Genomic DNA, 20,811 nt, shown 5'->3' with positions numbered 1-20,811 from the left:
TTTATACTTGTTGTTGTCTCTATGTGTGTGTGTTTTACAGGCAGTGTTAGCGGTGGTCATTGTGGTAAATCTGCAAGGGATTCTGGGTCAGTTTCGGGAAGTCCCAGTGCTCTGGGCGTCTGACCGTTTGCACCTGGTACGTCAACTTTTTTATTAACATAATTGGTGAGCCAAAGGGAAATTCTAAATTGATCTGGGAGAATCTAAAAAAGTTAACAGGGAAAGACCATAGTAACACTGCAAAAAGACTAGAAATCCTGGTGAATAACAATCTAACACAGGATGCAGTCGAAATAGCAATAGCCTTCAATTCCTACTTTATTGACTCTGTCAAGGTATTGACACAGAACCCCTCCACTGGTTTCTTGGGCTCAGTGCTAGTGAATGACGCTCAACCTGTCTTCATCATAAGGGAGGTTTCTGAGTCAAAGGTGAACAAGGTGATTAGCTCACTAAAGAACTCTAAATCTAAAGATGTGTTTGGGCTGGACTCTACCTTTCTTAAAAACTACAAAGAGTCACTCATTGGCCCCATTACTAAGGTCACCACACATCTATTGGTCTGGGGGTGTTTCCAAGGGTATGGAAGTCAGCCATAATAACGGCCATCTTTAAATCGGGCGACCCTGCTGACGTGAGTAACTACAGGCCCATTAGTATACTACCTGTAGTGTCGAAGGTTGTTGAAAAGTGTGTAGCAGAACAACGGATTTCCCACCTCAACAACAGCCCCTTCACATTACACTCCATGCAGTTTGGCCTCAGAGCGAAACACTCCACAGAAACGGCCAACTGCTTTCTTCTGGAAAATGTGAAGTCCAAGATGGACAAAGGGGGCGTTGTTGGGGCTGTGTTACTGGACCTAAGAAAGGCTTTCGATACTGTTAACCATGAGATTCTCATCACAAAATTGTCCAAGTTCAACTTTTCCCCCGATGCCTTGAGATGGATGAAATCATACCTTGAAGGCAGAACTCAGTGCGTCAGAGTGAGCAATGAGCTGTCGCCCACTCTTAGCTATGATGTGGGCCTGCCCCAAGGGTCAATACTGGGGCCCCTCTTGTTCAGCCTGTACATTAATGATCTGCCTTCTGTCTGCACTGGGTCTGAAGTTCAAATGTATGCAGATGATACAGTGATATATGTGCATGCAAAGAGCAAACAACAAGCTGCACAAGAACTCACTACTGTAATGGTCCAAGTTACAAAGTGGCTCAGTGACTCGTGTTTGCATCTCAATGTGAAAAAAACTGTTTGCATGTTCTTCACAAAGAGGGCAACAGATGCTACTGAGCCAGATGTCTATGTGTCAGGGGAGAAGCTCCAGGTGGTATCTGATTTTAAGTACCTTGGAATCATACTTGATTCCAACCTCTCTTTTAAAAAGCATGTGAAAAAGGTAATTCAAATCACCAAATTCAACCTAGCTAATTTCCGATTTATACGAAATTGTTTGACCACAGAGGTAGCAAGACTGTACTTCAAATCGATGATACTCCCCCACTTAACATACTGCTTGACTAGTTGGACCCAAGCTTGCTATACAACATTAAAACCTATTCAGTCTGTCTACAAACAGGCTCTCAAAGTGCTCGATAGGAAGCCCAATAGCCATCATCACTGTTACATCCTCAGAAAGCATGAGCTCCTGAGTTGGGAAAATCTGGTGCAATACACCGACGCATGTCTTGTATTCAAGATCCTAAATGGTCTAGCTCCCCCTCCACTCAGTACTTTTGTTAAACAGAAAATCCAAACATATGGCAGCAGATCCACAAGGTCTGCCATGAGAGGTGACTGTATAGTTCCCTTAAGGAAAAGCACCTTTAGTAAATCCGCTTTCTCTGTGAGAGCGTCCCATGTCTGGAATACACTGCCATCAGACACACATAACTGCACCACATATCACACTTTCACAAAATGCATGAAGACATGGCTAAAGGTCAATCAGATTTGTGAACATAATCCCTAGCTGTGTATTGCCGCTTTCCATGTTGTCTGTAGCTTGTGAGGTGTGGAAACACTTTGTTTTTATGGATTTTGTCTTGTTGCTTTTTGTTCTATGTTGCTCTGTCTGTATGCTACATCTTGCTTGTCCTATGTTGCTCTGTCTGTATGCTATGTCTTGCTTGTCCTATGTTGCTCTGTCTGTATGCTATGTCTTGCTTGTCCTATGTTACTCTGCGTGTGCTCACTGTTCTATGATTGTCTATATTGTAATTGTTTTTAATAACCTGCCCAGGGACTGCGGTTGAAAATTAGCCGGCTGGCTAAAACCGGCACTTTTACTGAAACGTTGATTAATGTGCACTGTCCCTGTAAAAATAAAATAAACTCAAACTCAAACCTCCATATAACATCCATCATCCATTCCGTATGCCTTCAGTCATTCTGATGATCCGTCACTGATCACCCCAGATAGGCCTCTAATCCAGGGACTTTCCTGTGTCCCTCTCCCCTCTCTCCCTACAGCTGGTGTGGGTGTTCACTCTGATCTTCACCCTGATTTTCAACCTGGATCTTGGCCTGGCTGCTGCTCTGGCCCTCTCTCTGATCACTCTCGTCTACAGGACTCAACTGTGAGTGTGTCGGTCACTCGTTAGGTGGCGTGCATGTTATGGGATTTGCATAACACCTATGGTAATCATTCATGTCTGTTCTTTCTCATTTTGTCTTTTTGTATTCACTCTGTCTGTCCGTCCGTCCGTCCGTCCGTCTGTCTCAGCTCCCACAGTGCAGTGCTGGGTCATATTCCTGGGACGGACTGCTACAGGGACCTACGTCTCTATGCTGAGGTAACCTTTATGATAGCCATTGAGAAACCTTTCACCTGAACTAACTAACCAGTCCCTGCTGTGCTGCCATTGAACAACACCCCGGCCTGCTCTGTGTTTCACAGGCCAGGCCAATTCCTGGAGTGACTGTATTCTCCTGCTCCAACCCTCTGTACTTTGCAAATGCTGAGCTGTTCTTTAGCTCTCTCAGAAAGGTAGGTAGGCTACATGCTATGAGACATAAACTACAACTCAACCCAGACAATATAACATAAACTACAACTCAACCCAGACAATATAACAAACTACAACTCAACCCAGACAATATAGCATAAACTACAACTCAACCCAGACAATATAACAAACTACAACTCAACACAGACAATATAACACAAACTACAACTCAACCCAGACAATATAACATAAACTACAACTCAACCCAGACAATATAACATAAACTACAACTCAACCCAGACAATATAACAAACTACAACTCAACCCAGACAATATAACAAACTACAACTCAACCCAGACAATATAGCATAAACTACAACTCAACCCAGAACCACCGCATTCAACTGTTTGTTTCTGCATAGTTGTGCATTTCTTCACGTACTTACTGTAGGTTGCCAGCTGTAATTCATGCAATACGAAAGTCTATGAACATTAGCAAGTGTGTGTGTGTGGGTGTGTGTTTTTGTGAAAACAGTCTGTGCGGCGTGTCCAACTGGAGAATGCAGCCCTCATTGAGAACCAGCCCTTACCTCAAATGTCAGGCGCAAGGCACTGTCTGGTGCTAGAGTTTAGCTCAGTCATCTTCATGGACTCTATGTCAATCAAAGCACTATGTAAGGTGAGCCCAAACAGTCATTACCTGAAACAAATAACAGCGAGTATGAGATAGGGAAAGGGAACAAGAGATATTCCATACTGTACTGTGTAACACACTGTGCTTTTCCATTGTGGCAGGTTGTGGAGGAATTGGAGGAGCAGGGGGTCAGTGTGTTTCTGGCTGCTTGCCCAGGTAAATTCCCCTCAAACTTCCTGCTACTGCCATAACAACCTCACCTACTTATAAAACTCCCTGGTCTACCCTCAAAACAGTGATTGATGTACTGTAACATATACAGTTGAAGTCGGAAGTTTACATACACCTTAGCCAAATACATTTAAACTCAGTTTTTCACAATTCCTGACATTTTAATCCAAGTAAAATTCCCTGTCTTTACACTTTTTATTTTAAGAATGTGAAATGTCAGAATAATAGTAGAGAGAATGATTTATTTCAGCTTTTATTTCTTTCATCCCATTCCCAGTGGGTCAGAAGATTACATACACTCAATTAGTATTTGGTAGCATTGCTTTTAAATTGTTTAACTTGGGTCAAACATGTTGGGTAGCCTTCCACAAGCTTCCCACAATAAGTTGGGTGAATTTTGGCCCATTCCTCCTGACAGAGCTGGTGTAACTGAGTCAGGTTTGTAGGCCTCCTTGCTCGCACACGCTTTTTCAGTTCTGCCCACAAATTTTCTATGGGATTGAGGTCAGAGCTTTGTGATGGCCACTCCAATACCTTGACTTTGTTGTCCTTAAGACATTTTGCCACAACTTTGGAAGTATGTTTGGGGTCATTGTCCATTTGGAAGACCCATTTGCGACCAAGCTTTAACTTCCTGACTGATGTCTTGAGATGTTGCTTCAATATATTCACATCATTTTCTTTCCTCATGAAGCCATCTATTTTGTGAAGTGCACCAGTCCCTCCTGCAGCAAAGCACCCCCACAACATGATGCTGCCACCCCCGTGCTTCATGGTTGGGATGGTGTTCTTCAGCTTGCAAGCATCCCCCTTTTTCCTCCAAACATAACAATGGTCATTATGGCCAAACAGTTCTAGTTTTGTTTCATCAGACCAGAGGACATTTCTCCAAAATGTATGATCTTTGTCCCCATGTGCAGTTGCAAACCGTTGTCTGGCTTTTTTATGACGGTTTTGGAGCGGTGGCTTCTTCCTTGCTGAGCGGCCTTTCAGGTTATGTCGATATAGGACTCGTTTTACTGTGGATATAGATACTTTTGTACCTGTTTCCTCCAGCATCTTCACAAGGTCCTTTGCTGTTGTTCTGGGATTGATTTGCACTTTTCGCACCAAAGTACATTCATCTATAACAGACAGAACATGTCTCCTTCCTGAGCGGTATGATGGCTGTGTGGTCACATTGTGTTTATACTTGAATACTATTGTTTGTACAGATGAACGTGGTACCTTCAGGCATTTGGAAATTGCTCCCAAGGATGAACCAGACTTGTGGAGGTCTACAATTTGTTTTCTGAGGTCTTGGCTGATTTCTTTTGATTTTCCCATGATGTCAAGCAAAGAGGCACTGAGTTTTAAAGTAGGCCTGGAAATACATCCACAGGTAGACCTCCAATTGACTCAAATTATCAGAAGCTTCTAAAGCCATGACATAATTTTCTGGAATTTTCCAAGCTGTTTAAAGGCACAGTCAACTTAGTGTATGTAAACTTCTGACCCACAGGAATTGTGATACAGTGAATTATAAGTGAAATAATCTGTCTGTAAACAACTGTTGGAAAAATGACTTGTGTCATGACTTGTGTCATGCACAAAGTAGATGTCCTAACCGACTTGCCAAAACTATAGTTTGTTAACAAGAAATTTGTGGAGAGGTTGAAAAACAAGTTTTAATGACTCCAACCTAAGTGTATGTAAACTTTCGACTTCAACTGTATATTTCGTTTGCTTTATAAATCAGTTTCAGATTGTAGGGTAATGTGCTTGTCAGTTTCAGATTGTAGGGTAATGTGTATGTCAGTTTCAGATTGTAGGGTAATGTGCTTGTCAGTTTCAGATTGTAGGGTAATGTGTATGTCAGTTTCAGATTGTAGGGTAATGTGTATGTCAGTTTCAGATTGTAGGGTAATGTGCTTGTCAGTTTCAGATTGTAGGGTAATGTGTATGTCAGTTTCAGATTGTAGGGTAATGTGTATGTCAGTTTCAGATTGTAGGGTAATGTGCTTGTCAGTTTCAGATTGTAGGGTAATGTGTATGTCAGTTTCAGATTGTAGGGTAATGTGCTTGTGTGTTACCTGTGTCCTGTAGACAGGCTGGTGATCAAGCTGCAGGCCCAGGGCTTCGTCCCAAACACTCTGCCCAGGTCCTGCCTCTTCCCGTCAGTGCACCACGCTGTCCAACACTGCCAGATATCACCTCCCCTGGCTGTGAATATGTTCACTTTTTCTATATGCGTTGCTACTGGCATTGCTACTCGTGTCCTATGTCTACCAATGTGTCTGTTAGAATTAGTCTGTCTGCTTTGTGATTGTTTTCTACCTCTGCATTGATGGTGTTCTTCTGCTCCTGTAGGACCACAACATAGAGCTGAGTGAGTGTTGATGTGCAGCCTGCAGCTCATGAAGGGGATGGGAAAATGCCACTGTGGAATTCCTGCCTCAATCAGAATATGCAGTAGACTGAACTCCCAGCTCAAGCTGGCGTCGGCGATAGGACTATGAAAATGCTTTCCTTTGAGCTCCATCGCTAACGCTGTGGTTCACCGTCTTCTTTTGAGCTATGAAAAGACAGCAGAGGGATTGGAGCCAGCCGGAGTCCGTCCGTCTGCCTCTGTCGGTGTGCCTGTCTTCCAATCTCTAAAACATGTCCAGGTCCAACCCCCCTGCGCCATGATTAGAGGTGTCTGTGTGGGTTTAATGGTTGGGCGTCTCTCCTGCACCTCCTCCAATGAGATCAGACACTTATAGGAAATGGGTGAGCTCGGCTGATGTCAATCAAATCAAATCAAATTGTACTAGTCACATGCACCGAATACAACAGCTGTAGACCTTACAGTGAAATGCTTACTTACAAGCCCCTAACCAACAGTGCAGTTTAAAATAACAATATATACAGGGGGGTGCCGGTACAGAGTCAATGTTCGGGGGCACCGGTTAGTTGAGGTAGTATGTACATGTAGGTAGAGTTATTAAAGTGACTATGCATAGATGACAACAGAGAGTAGCAGTGGTGTAAAGGGGGGGGGGGGGGCAATGCCAATAGTCTGGGTAGCTATTTGACTAGATGTTCAGGAGTCTTATGGCTTGGGGGTAGAAGCTATTTAGAAGCCTCCTGGACCTAGACTTAGCGCTCCGGTTAGCGCTTGCCGTGTGGCAGCAGAGAGAACACAGACAGAATTGACTGTCATTCGTTGTTTGCGTCATCGTTTCAATTTCCATTGCAGGCCAACTGTACTACTGGCATTGCCTGGGGGGGTTAGTGCTACCCAGAAATAAATAATGACTGGCTGACTCGCCCTCTTGTGACAATGTAGTTCAGGAGGGCACAAATGAAATGTCATTCAGGAGGGTACATTTGGATGCTTTTCTCAACCTCGGTCAGCGAAAGGTTGTACAGGTTATGACTTCAATCCACATGCTGATAGCCTACTGCGGTTATGTTGTGAACTACGAGAGCATACTGTCAGGTCTTTTATTCTGCTGTGTGTTTTAGAAGAAATGGAAACAGAAGTTGTCTCTATAAAAGCTTTATTGGAGCAATATGACATCTTGTGTTCAATTCTTTGTTGCACACAGAGTGGTTTATTCTTTTTCATTATAACCACACTGTATCATCACTGTGCTTTACCATGTCAAATCTTTGTAAGCTTACTCTGTCTGCAGCTCCACTAAAACACGAAGCTCTTGCAGTTTCCATGGCGATGGATTCCATTTTAATGATTGACAGGTGCAACACCCCTGTTTGATTACCTATCATTCTTTTCCCAAGAGAAGTTGTGTGGACAACACTTCTGTTAAACTCGATGTGAACCCTTGAATACCGAGGAAAGTAATACCGTTTCAACATATATCATCAAGCTTCAGATGAAATTAAATTACTATTAAATATGAATAAATGTTAAATATCTAGAGGGAAAAGAGTACAATAGTACAGCCCATAGTTTAACTTAACTGCAAATGGAGGGACAGAATAGCTGCCTATACTGTATATAATAAGTCTAGCAGAGACCATGAATGAAGACATGGTTTATATAACGGGCTCTGCAAGAGGGGTTAACTGGAGGTCAAAGTTCAATGGTCATCCAGGGGTATTTCTTTTTAGCCCTATCAAAAAAAACCTGTTTTTCAATGGAAGTTCGGTTCAAAACATTAGAATGACCAACAAACTCCAACACAACAGGTTCATTATTTCTCCCTCATGGTCCCCTAGTATCATTATTGCAGCCATATCTGTTTGTCCACACAACCAGGCCATATCCCTGACTTAACTGAATTATGTCCTCTCGCTAACCAGGCCCAGATCAGACTCCTCAGACACCTCTTTCCAAAGACCGACTGTCTCACTGACTTGTAGCATCAACAGCACACCTGTCTGTCCATCTCGACTGGGATAAAGTGATTGATTGGGACTTTGCTCTCCTCCTCCCCACCTGCCAGAGTCTATCTGTGTTTTGTCTTCGTTCAAGTTCTGCTGTCAGAAGATACTTGGACAAAAGGGACAGTGACAGAGGAAGTTAAGGGGGAAACAAGAGGACTTTCTAGGAACAGAAAATCTCAACCGGATTAATAACGGAAGAATGACCCCTCTCTAACTCATACAAAGACTCAGACACTTTGGACACAGATTCATCAAGAATTTGGATTACCATACTTGGACATCCTGAAAACTGATGTACAGACCTGCAGTAGACTGACCTTGAGAAGGAGAGGAACATCTTTCCACAAGTTGAAGCTACGTCAAGTGGGATCATCGAGGATCATCGAGGATCAAGCTGAAGCCAGTTTCTGTTGAGACATAAGACATTTAAGTCATACGATCACAACACATCAGAGCCTAGGGAGAGAGTTGATATCAGACAAGGTTGAAGGAAGTATCAGAGGTGACCTCTACACAGACGGGGACTCTAGCGGGTCACAAGGCCCAACTATGGAGGAGAGAAGGCGTGTGGACTATCGCACACACAGAGAGGAGCTGGATAAAGGGAAAAAAAGTGGACAAGTTTCTCTGAAAAACTCAGAGAGTCAATGAGGTAAGGTAACGTTAACCTTGAATACAACAATAAATTACCTACAGTACCAGTCAAAAGTTTGGACACACCTACTCATTCAAGGATTATTCTTTATTTTTACTATTTTCTACATTGTGGAATAATAGTGAAGACATCAAAACTATGAAATAACACATATGGAATCATGGAGTAACCAAAAAAGTGTTAAACAAATCAAAATATATTTTAGATTTTAGATTCTTCAAAGTAGCCACCCTTTGCATTGATGACAGCTTTGCACACTCTTGGCATTCTCTCAACCAGCTTCACCTGGTATGCTTTTCCAACAGTCTTGAAAGAGTCCCCACATATGCTGAGCACCTTTCATTCACTGCGGTCCAACTCATCCCAAACCATCTCAATAGGGTTGAGGTTGGGTGATTGTGGAGGCCAGGTCATCTGATGCAGCACTCCATCACTCTTCTTCTTGGTCAAATAGACCTGACACAGCCTGGAGGTGTGTTGGGTCATTGTCCTGTTGAAAAACAAATGATAGTCCCACTAAGCGCAAACCAGATGGGATGGTGTATCGCTGCAGAATGCTGTGGCATCCATGCTGGTTAAGTGTGCCTTGAATTCTAAATACATCACTGACAGTGTCATCAGCAAAGCGCCATCACACCTCCTCCTCCATTCTTCAAGGTGGGAACCACACATGCAGAGATCATCCGTTCACCTACTCTGCGTCTCACAAAGACACGGCGGTTGGAACCAAAAATCTCAAATTTGGACTCATCAGACCAAAGGACAGATTTCCACCGGTCTAATGTCCATTGGTCATGTTTCTTGGCCCAAGCAAGTCTCTTATTGTTATTGGTGTCCTTTAGTAGTTGTACCTTTGCAGCAATTCGACCATGAAGGCCTGATTCACGCAGTCTCCTCTGAACAGTTGGTGTTGAGATGTGTCTGTTATTTGAACTCTGTGAAGCATTTATTTGGGCTGCAATCTGAGGCTGGTAACTCTACTGAACTTATCCTCTGCAGCAGAGGTAACTCTGGGTCTTCCATTCCTGTGGCGGTCCTCATGAGTGCCAGTTTCATCATAGCACTTTTAGGTTCTAGATAACCTTTTTTGTAGACCATTAATTTCAAACTAACTACTTCATAAATTATAAAACCCTATATGTAGCCTCTCTCTCTTAGGTACATATGCAGTGATGAGTGATGATAGCTGGCGTGTTAGATCACTTGGCCCCAGATTCTAACTTCATGATGTGGGACAATCGGAGAAGGCGTCCACTTCATCGAGAGCTCAAGTACACATTTGTTATCAGTCCGAAACGCTACAGTGGGCCATTCTCCCTGATCTTTGTACAGCAGACACACATAGGAAGACACACATTGTGACTTTGGGTTCTATCTAACATTTTGGTCCAAAGTTAGTTGATCTTTAGGTGGTCGTGTCATATGCCAGATGCTTGAAAAAGTACCTTTTACGATGAAGAAAATATAAAATCTGAACGTTTTGCCTGCACAGATAGATTACCTTTTAACTTGGTGCTATAAAGTTCTATCTGCAATCCAATCACACAATGCTGGGTTGTCAATCAAAAACAATTGTAAGATGATATATTTATTGAGTCATAAAAGAGGAAGACATCACTTAACTGTTCTGAGACTTGAAAAATACTCAGTATCTCAAAGCTATACATTTTGTACGTAGAACCTTATAGACCCAAGCCCTTGACTATTCATAGCATAGGTTCTGGCCCTGTTTTTAAACCACTTTTTCAGAAGAATGGCCATAATGTAAGCTCTTTATGGTTAAAACAAATAAATACAGGTGCCTTAGAGCATGTTTTGAGCTGTTTTTGTCTTGTTCTATATCAATACGAAAATCTCCATGAAGGGGATTTTCACAAAAATTACAAATTTACCACATTGTATTGACAACTAGCAAGTAGTTTACTGACTTTGTGTGTCAGAGACCAGAAAAATATATCAGTTTCTCATCCAGAGCTAAGCTAGTTATCCATAGGATATACTGTATTTGTCATTTTAGGGAATTATCGCTTTGACAAACGTGTGATGAACTTGAATTAATACATTTGATGATGTGATTCGAAAGAAGGAAGTGTATTCTCTTTATTTTAATCATTAAATGTCTGTACTTTTCTATTGAAATTGAAATCATTGTAACATTCTGTGGCAGGTAGGACATTATGGCTGAACCCAGATTGACATTTCAGAGCCATAAGGTTCTACCTGTAATTGCACCCCTGTGCATTATGAAAGAAGAACTCATTACAAAAACAATTCTGATATCTGGGATGTGAAAAATGTAATGCTGAAAATATCTCAGAATTATGCTTTTTTACGCACCTTATAGTCCCAAGGTTTTGACACACTGATGTTGTGCCCTCTATGGGTGAAGGAAATACACCCGCCCATCACCATCTCTCTCTCTCTAGACAGTGATAGAGGTGCGCTATCTAGTGCCAGAAACCAACATAGGTACCCTGGTGGTGAGCCTGGTGTCAATTGTTGTCCTCATCATCGTCAAGGAGCTCAACACTTAGCTGGGGAAAAAAACTGTCAGTACCCATCCCTGTAGAGCTGCTGGCGGTGAGTCACAATCCCACTCCTCCTACACCCAACAGAGGACAATAGATTACTGTAGTTCCCACCCTGAAAATTAGACCAAATGAATGGCAGGGAGAGAAAATTGGTGTGTGCACAAACAATGGATGACGAAGTGGAGTAGGACTAAACCTTTCTCTGTAAAACAAAGAAATACAGCCCAAACATTTTTTTGTCCATTTCTAATGTGGGGTCTGTCTGTCTGTCTGTCTGTCTGTCTGTCTGTCTGTCTGTCTGTCTGTCTGTCTGTCTGTCGTCAGATCATCAACGTCACGGTGTTCTCCTGGCAGGTCAACCTTGAGGGGGAGTATGAAGTGGAAGTGGTGGGAGAGATCCCCTCTTGGTGAGGAGAAGAGTATTATGCTGTACACACATAGAGATACACAACCACATAGATACACAACCACCTAGATACACAACCACATAGATACACAATCACAACCACATAGATACACAACCACATAGATACACAACCACAAAGATACACAACCACATAGATACACAATCACAACCACATAGATACACAACCACATAGATACACAACCACCTAGATACACAACCACATAGATACACAATCACAACCACATAGATACACAACCACATAGATACACAACCACCTAGATACACAACCACATAGATACACAATCACAACCACATAGATACACAACCACATAGATACACAACCACATAGACCACACCCTCTCCCAAACACCTGGAATGGATGAGAGAGCCAAGCCTATGGGCAGCACACACACTTACACCAACTGATTAATGGACTCCTGAATGCATATTTTTTTATCTTGCTCTGCTTGCTCTTTTCCATATTATGTCTATCTCTAATAAGCTACCCAGGAAAAGGCTGAAAATAGCCCATATTAATATATGTAGCCTTAGAAATAAGGTTCATGAAATCAATAACTTGCTAACATTAGATAATGTTCATATATATTAGCCATTTCTGAGACTCACTTAGATCATTCATTTGATGATACAGCAGTAGCAATACAAGGATATAACATATATAGAAGAGACAGAAATGCTTATGGGGGAGGTGCATAGAAGGTCAGCATCCTGGAGTCACCTCTTTACTGTTGACGTTGAGACTGGTGTTTTGCGGGTACTACTTAATGAAGCTGCCAGTTGAGGACTTGTGAGGCATCTGTTTCTAGACACTTTAATGTACTTGTCCTCTTGCTCAGTTGTGCACCGGGGCCTCCCACTCCTCTTTCTATTCTGGTTAGAGCCAGTTTGCGCTGTTCTGTGAAGGGAGTAGTACACAGCGTTGTACGAGATCTTCAGTTTCTTGGCAATTTCTCGCATGGAATAGCCTTCATTTCTCAGAACAAGAATAGACTGACGAGTTTGAGACGAAAGGTCTTTGTTTCTGGCCATTTTGAGCCTGTAATCGAACCCACAAATGCTGACGCTACATATACTCAACTATTCTAAAGAAGGCCAGTTTTATTGCTTCTTTAATCCTAACAACAGTTTTCAGCTCTGCTAACATAATTGCAAAATGGTTTTCTAATGATCAATTAGCCTTTTAAAATGATAAACTTGGATTAGCTAACACAACGTGCCATTGGAACACAGGAGGGATGGTTGCTGATAATGGGCCTCTGAACGCCTATGTAGATATTCCATAAAAACAATTGTCGCTATAATAGTCATTTACAACATTGACAATGTCTACACTGTATTTCTGATCAATTTGATGCTATTTTAATGGACAAAAACAGCTTTTCTTTAAAAAAAACAAGAACATTTCTAAGTGACCCCAAACTTTATACGGTAGTGTATGTGTTATGGCTTTTCAGCCATATCGTGGATCAAGAGCAATCTATGTAATAGAACAGAGGGTTTTCTTTAATAGAAGTGTGGTGTACCGCAGGGAAGCTTTCTAGGCCCTCTACTCTTTTTTATTTTTACTAACGACCTGCCACTGGCATTAAAAAAAGCATGTGTGTTCATGTGTGCTGATGACCCAACAATGTACGCATCAGCAACCACATCTAATGAAGTCACTGAAACCCTTCTGCATTAAAAAAATAATAAAGCAACACCTCTCCCCCATGTAACCTACTTGTTATGTGTAATTGATAGATGCACACACACTACATATTCATGTTTTTAAATGTATGTAAATTGTAAAGTATTTTGTCTGTAATGTCTTTTTCGTTATGTGTCGGACCCCAGTAAGACTAGCTGTCGCATTTGGCGTCGTCCAATGGGAATCCTAATAAATCAAATCAAATCTCTTTCTTTCTTTTCTAATCTCTCTCTCTCTTCTACCAGGTGGCTAGTGCTCTTTCAGCCATGGTGATTCTAGTCATTATGCTGTGGATTGGGGCTGTCTTTGAAGAGCTGCCAAAGGTACCATTCTATTGCCTGTTCATCACTGAGGTGGTTCTGTATGTGATTGTGATTGCTAGCTATCTTTCTGTCCACCAGGAAGTGTTGGCAGCCATCATCTATGTGAACCTGCATGGCATGATGAAGCAGTTCATGGATATGGCGAGAGAGAGGACAAGAGAAATAAAGAGAGCAAGAGAGAGAAATAGGCAGGGGGAGGAATGGTAGAGAGGGATAGGGGCGAGATGAAGGAGGAGAGTGGAGAAAGAGAAGAGAGGGGTCTTAGATTTGATTTCAAGTTCATATATTGTTTTTTCCTCACAGAGATGATAGGATCCCACACTCTTAGAAAAAAAATGTGCTTTCTAGAACCTAAACGGGTTCTTCGGAGGTCCCTATATGAGAACCCTTCTTGGTTCAAGTTAGAACTTTTTGGGGTTCCATGTAGAACCCTTTCCAAAAAGGGTTCTACCTGTAACCCTTTTTTCTAAGAGTGCATAGTAGAACCAGAAGTCTCAGGGTTAAAGTGAGAGCGTGTGGTGAGGGAGAAAGATGTGTTAGTTTTAGTGTTAGTGTTAGTTTTCCTCTGTCTGTCCCCTTCCCTCTCTCCCTAGCTGGTGTGGATGGCCATTGATCCTGACCGTGCTCTTCAAACCTGACCTATGCCTGGCAGCCTCCATTGTCTTCTCGATGCTCACGGTCGTCTTCAGGACCCAGCTGTGAGCACACAATCACTCACACGCACGCACATCCACACGCAGATACAGACAGGCACGCGTGCAGACGCACACACGTATTCCCAACCACTACAAACCACAGCCCACATTAACTCCACTCTATCCCTGACAGACTCCACCTAACCACGGACCTCCAACACTACTCATTTCAATTCATCCCTCCCCACACATCATTAAATCATTCACTCTTTATAGTCATTTTAACAGATTTAAAGGGACTCAACGTCTCATCTGCTCCACTTACTGTGCTAAATGACATGTTAAATCCCTATGCCTGTCTATTTGTCAGTTTCAGGCCAAAACCTCTTCTAGGTCAGGTCCCTGAGACTGACATCTACAGTCCAGTGGAGGACTATAATCAGGTATGCGTCCATGGAAACAAGATAAATACATACATATACAGTACATATTCAGTTACTCTCTAATCATACTGCCACTCAATCAATGGGAAATCCTTAACTTCTACCAGGTGAGGTCACAGGTCAAAGGTGACACAACGATGACACTACTCAATACGAGCCAAGAAATCAGAACAACACCGCAATTACTATGCACTACACAAGGAATTACTATGCACTACACAAGGAATTACTATGCACTACACAAGGAATTACTATGCACTACACAAGGAATTACTATGCACTACACAAGGAATTACTATGCACTACACAAGCATACTTTGACAAACAGGCGAAACGCCTGACCCATTTTTCTTACATTTTGCTGTGTGCGTATCGAGATGTTGAGAGGCATTGTTAAGACGCCATCCATTCCTCTCTCCTCTCTACACCCCTCATTATGCTGTCATGTTCCACGGCAGGAATGGAAAAAAATATGGTAGAACGTCTCACTCCCTTGCTATTGTGTCCGAAGCGTGGGATTGACGTCACTAAACTCATATCCCGAAAGAAGAAAGCGGAGGCCAAGAGATTGAAGAAGGAAAAGAAAGAGTCCAGGAAAGCCAAAAAAAGGGAGAAGAAGAACGCACAGGAACCGGTGAGGAGGAGTGACACTGAAAAGATAGGGGGGATACCAGTCTGTTTGCTCCAGTGTAATCCACTAATAGGGTCTAAGGTTAGGATAGTATTGGATTAATATGCAGGTAATGTGGGTGTCTTATGAATGATCCATGTGTTGTCCTGTCCAGGAGGGGGAGCCAGACAGTTCAGAGAAGGATGTGGAGAAGGATCAAATCATATCAAATCTAATGTTATTTGTCACATGTTTAGCAGATGTTATTGCGGGTGTAGCGAAATGCTGGCGATGCGATGTTAGGTGCTGTCTGCCTGTTGTCATAGCAGTAAGCAGGCAGAACAGGTTGAGTAAGGCTACCTCTCTCTTTCTCTCTCTTTTCTCTAACACATTCTCTCAGTTAAATTCAATAATGCTTTACTGCTATGACTGCAAAAATGCAATGTTCTCAAAACGAGACACACAATTCAATTTTTTTTATTTTTGATGGAGCAGTCTCCCTCGCTCTGACCCCAAACATTTGACCTCTCTCTGGTGCTGTTTCAGATCCAAAGGGACTACGGGATATCGGTGTGGAGGTAGTGGATGTCAGTGAGGGTTACATGTTCAATTTACTTTTATCAAAACCTTCATACTGAACATGCAGCGCCGTAACAGCAGTACCGTGGATGTGGGAAATAGCATTGTTTGTGTGTGTTTCCCATAACGTTTCACCAGCTATTTACTTTGATTATCTTATGTAATTAGGGAAATTGCTTATCATGACTGATTATACAGGCAAAATCACTAAAGCGGCCAATGTTTATGTAGGAATGTTGATTAACCATAATTATGAATGTTGATCTCTCTCTCTCTCTCTCTCTCTCTCTCTCTCTCTGAGAACCTGGAAAGATGAGGATTCGTCAGTGAGAAAGTCACTAAAGTGTGTCTCTTCTCCTCAATCCACAACGCTGTGCTTTACTGTCAGACAGACAGGGCCCAGATGGACAGTGATGATGAGGTGAAACACTCAAACACACACGAGCACGACACGTGCACACACACTGATGCCCCCATTCTCATCGACGGGTCTGCAGTGGAGCAGGTTGAGAGCTTCAAGTTCCTTGGTGTCCACATCACCAACAAACTAGCATGGTCCAAGCACACCAAGACAGTCGTGGAGAGGGCACGACAAAGCCTATTCCCCCTCAGGAGAAAAGATTTGTCATGGGTCCTCAGATCCTCAAGAGGTTCTACAGCTGCACCATCGAGAGCATCCTGACTGCTTGCATCACTGCCTGGTATGGGAACTGCTCGTCCTCCGACCGCAAGGCGGGTAGTGGGTAGTGACAGAGGTCAGTGCGAACGATCCAGTACATCACTGGGGCCAAGCTTCCTGCCATCCAGCACCTCTATACCAGGTGGTGTCAGAAGAATGCCCTAAAAATTGCCAAAGACTCCAGCCACCCTAGTCATAGACTTTTCTCTCTGCTACCGCACGCCAAGCGGTACCAGAGCCCCAAGTCTAGGTCCAAAAAGGCTCCTTAACAGCTTCTACCCCCAAGCCATAAGACTCCTGAACATCTAGTCAAATGGCTACCCAGACAATTTGCCTTGCCCCCCCCCCCACCCCCCACCCCCCCCCCCCCCCCCCTTTTACACCACTGCTACTCTCTGTTGTTATCATCTATGCATAGTCACTTTAATAACTCTGTTGGTTAGGGGCTCATAAGTAAGCATTTCACTGTAAGGTCTACACCTGTTGTATTCGGCGCATGTGACTAATACAATTTGATTTGATATTTGATTTGAAGTAAACACATGCACTACAAGCACACACACACACACTCACAATTACTCACATTATTTTACAGTTTATAACCTGTTTATATTGTACACATACACTGAGTGTACAAAACATTAGAAACACCTGCTCTTTCCATGACATAGACTGACCAGGTGAATCCAGGTGAAAGCTATGATCCCTTATTGAGGTCACTTGTTAAATCCACTTCAATCAGTGTAGATGAAGGGGAGGAGAAAGGTTAAAGAAGGATTTTTAAGCCTTGAGACAATTGAGGCATGTATTGTGTGTGTGTGCCCTTCAGAGAATGAAAGGGCAAGACAAAATATACGTGTCTTTGAACAGGGTATGGTAGTAGTTGCCAGGCGCACCGGTTTGAGTGTGTCAAGAACTGCAACTCTGCTGAGCTTTTCACGCTCAATAGTTTCCATCTGTATCAAGAATGGTCCACCACCCAAAGAACATCTGGCCAGCTTGAAATAGCTGTGGGAAGCATTGGAGTTAACATTGGCCAGCATCCCTGTGGAACGCTTTCGACTCCTTGTAGAGTCCATTCCCTGACAAACTCAATATTAGGAATGTTTTGTACACTCAGTGTATAGACAAATGGTTCTCTACAAACATTTTGTTTTGTGAGGTTAAGGTTTTGGTTGCTGGCAGCTCTGTTTTAGTGTTTAGTTGCATGCATGGCTCTTTTACAGCTCCACAGGGAGACCTTACATGTTTATGGTAGTTGTTCAGGAAACACAGTCAGGGAACATTTTACGAGCGATCGGTCAGGTTATACTGATAAATGCTGAAAACCCTTATCTGAAACAGTCCAGTGGCCCTATTTTATCGAATCTAACACAATGGTAAGGTAGCGATATATGTTCAGGGGTATGTCTGAAATAATTTTGCTATTTTCACAGCCGGAATTGTGAGTGCAATAGCTGGCGGTGGCTTGAAAGGGCTGGGTTTTGATTAACAAACAAGTTGTATGTGTGATGAGGGCTTGGCCACTCACTGGCCAATCAACACATTCCATAGCCTAATACTGCATGCATTTGTATGAAGTTCTGTAGGTTATTAACGGGCTTTGCGTTGTCATCAACTACAATTCAGCTGGAGGCATGGAATATTCCTGTCCTGGTCCATTGTGGCATCCTAGTCCATTGTGGATTGATACTACAGTTTATTAAATAGTATAGGCTACAGTAAAGAGTAATAGCAACAGTAGGTGGTAGATCATCTTTAATATTGCAGATTGTAGCTTCCATCAATGTAATTGTCTGCATCATGTCTACTTCCAGCTTATCCATACTGTACACATTTTACGGACAGAAATCTATTTGACAATAGATATATTTTGTTTGTTTTTTTGTCCTGTCCTTCCTCTACCCTCAACCTCTCTCATCTATTTCTGATGTCCATCCAGTTTGATTTCTATTTGCCATATTTTTTTAACTGTTTTGTTTCACAAAAGTTCTGAACCTATATACATTTTACGGACACAGTATATGCATTGCTGTTGAAGCAGCCTTAGTAGTCTAGGCCTATGGTAAGGGTAGCCTATGGAGGGCTTGATATTAAAAGGAAAACAAGCAATCTGTGTCACGTCCTGGCCAGTATAAGGGTTAATTAGTATTGTAGTTTGGTCAGGACGTGGCAGAGGGTATTTGTTTTATGTGGTTCAGGGTGGTGTGTTTGTTTAAAGGGTGTTTGATTTAGTATTTCCGGGGTTTTGGTTTATGGTCTAGGTTTATGTATGTCTATGTGGAATCTAGTGAGTGTATGTCTATGGGTGATTAATTGGGGTTGGGACTCTCAATTGAAGGCAGGTGTTTTCTCTTTGCCTTTGATTGAGAGTCCCATATATTGGGGTGTGTTTGTGATTCGTGGGTGATTGTTCTGTGTTTAGCCTTGTGCCTTACCAGACTGTTTTTGTTGATCGTTCGTGTTTTTTTGTACGTTCATTTTGTAGTTAATAAAAGTCAAGATGAGCCTGCACATACCTGCTGCGTTTTGGTCCTCCTTAACCGACGACAACTGTGACAATCTGTTTTTTAAAACGACAGCAATACTCAAAAAGTGAAAGGAAGTAGCATATGCAGGTATGTGAATAATGAAAAAGCATGAGGGCAAAAAATCTAAAAAATAATTCATAGCACTTTCAGTGGACCATTTAAAACCACTTTATTCATAGGCTATTTGGCTAATGGCCAGGATAAAAAAAAGTACCCATGCGATGCTGCTAAACCAGCCTTGATTAAGGGGAGGGTATGGTATAAAACACAAGGACAATTTAGATTTATGTATCGATACCATTCCATACAATCAATTCCAGACATTGCTATGAGCCCGTCCTCCCCAATTAAGGGGCCACCAGCCGTCTGTGAGACATACTTATTAGCAAGTTCAGAATGCTTGACATTCATACTTGTACACTCATATTTTTGGACACTGAAAGAAAGTAAGAAAGAAAGAAACAATGTATCACGAAAAGACACACAAACCTTGAGACACCTAGATCGATGTACATTGAAACAAAATAATATACTTCAACAACCAAATAGATACATCTTTGGGTAAACTTTTATATTGAAAGATATTTACATATTCTGTGCTAAATAAAGGATTGTATATTTATTGTTTGAATTGTTAATAAATATTTAAAAATGTATTTTAAGAGATTTTGTTTAACAAGTAATATTTTTGTTTCTCAAAAAGATGGGACTAATTTGTTCCACTGGTCCTGGGGCCCTTGTTAAGGTCAACAGAATTTGAAGTGTAGTCAAATAAAAAAAGGGCCATAATAGTGTCAATCAAAAATAATGACTGAATGTTCAATATTATCTGCATGTGCTGTGTCATATAGTTTTAATTTACTGTAGTACAGCACCAGTCAAAGTTTGGACACGCCTACTCATTCAAAGGCTTTTCTTTATTTTTACTATTTTCTACATTGTAGAATAATAGTGAAGACATCAAAACTATGAAATAACACATAGTGAATCATGTAGTAACCAAAAAAGGGTTAAACAAATCAAAATATATTTTAGATTTTAGATTCTTCAAAGTAGCCACCCTTTGCCTTGATGACAGCTTTGCACACTCTTGGCATTCTCTCAACCAGCTTCACCTGGAATGCTTTTCCAGCAGTATTGAAGGAGTTCTCACGTATGCCGAGCACTTGTTGGCTGCTTTTCCTTCACTCTGTTGTCCAACTCATCCCAAACCATCTCAATAGGGTTGAGGTTGGGTGATTGTGGAGGCCAGGTCATCTGATGCAGCACTCCATCACTCTCCTTCTTGGTCAAATAGCCCTGGCACAGCCTGGAGGTGTGTTTTGGGTCATTGTCCTGTTGAGCGCGAACCAGATGGGACGGCATATCGCTGCAGAATACTGGGGTAGCCATGCTGGTTAAGTGTGCCTTGAATTCTAAATAAATCACCAACATTGTCACTAGCAAAGCACCATCACACCTCCTCCATGCTTCACGGTGGGAACCACATATGGGGAGATCATCCATTCACCTACTCTGCGTCTC

The 20,811-nt window shown here is 42.1% G+C and overlaps 1 protein-coding gene and 1 long non-coding RNA gene across 2 annotated transcripts in view; both read left to right on the top strand.

Moving 5' to 3' along the window:
* The window catches only part of LOC115166386 (cadherin EGF LAG seven-pass G-type receptor 3-like), a 68,923-nt gene extending 62,329 nt beyond the window's left edge, over window positions 1-6,594 (top strand). Inside the window, 8 exon segments of the mRNA XM_029720292.1 lie at window positions 41-136; window positions 2,473-2,579; window positions 2,726-2,795; window positions 2,900-2,989; window positions 3,484-3,627; window positions 3,744-3,798; window positions 5,899-6,017; window positions 6,163-6,594. Of these exon segments, the coding sequence (XP_029576152.1) occupies window positions 41-136; window positions 2,473-2,579; window positions 2,726-2,795; window positions 2,900-2,989; window positions 3,484-3,627; window positions 3,744-3,798; window positions 5,899-6,017; window positions 6,163-6,192 (711 nt within the window). The 3' untranslated portion in view covers window positions 6,193-6,594.
* Window positions 6,595-10,595: 4,001 nt separating this feature from the next.
* Window positions 10,596-15,496, top strand: LOC115166243 (uncharacterized). Its single transcript, XR_003870290.1, has 6 exons — window positions 10,596-11,422; window positions 11,698-11,780; window positions 13,733-13,810; window positions 14,404-14,508; window positions 14,816-14,888; window positions 15,347-15,496. It is a non-coding gene; the product is annotated as an uncharacterized LOC115166243 (long non-coding RNA).
* Window positions 15,497-20,811: the final 5,315 nt, after the last annotated feature.

The sequence above is a fragment of the Salmo trutta genome, chromosome 28, assembly GCF_901001165.1.
Source record: "Salmo trutta chromosome 28, fSalTru1.1, whole genome shotgun sequence".
Taxonomy (NCBI): Eukaryota; Metazoa; Chordata; class Actinopteri; order Salmoniformes; family Salmonidae; genus Salmo; species Salmo trutta.
This window is presented reverse-complemented; position numbering and strand designations above follow the sequence as displayed.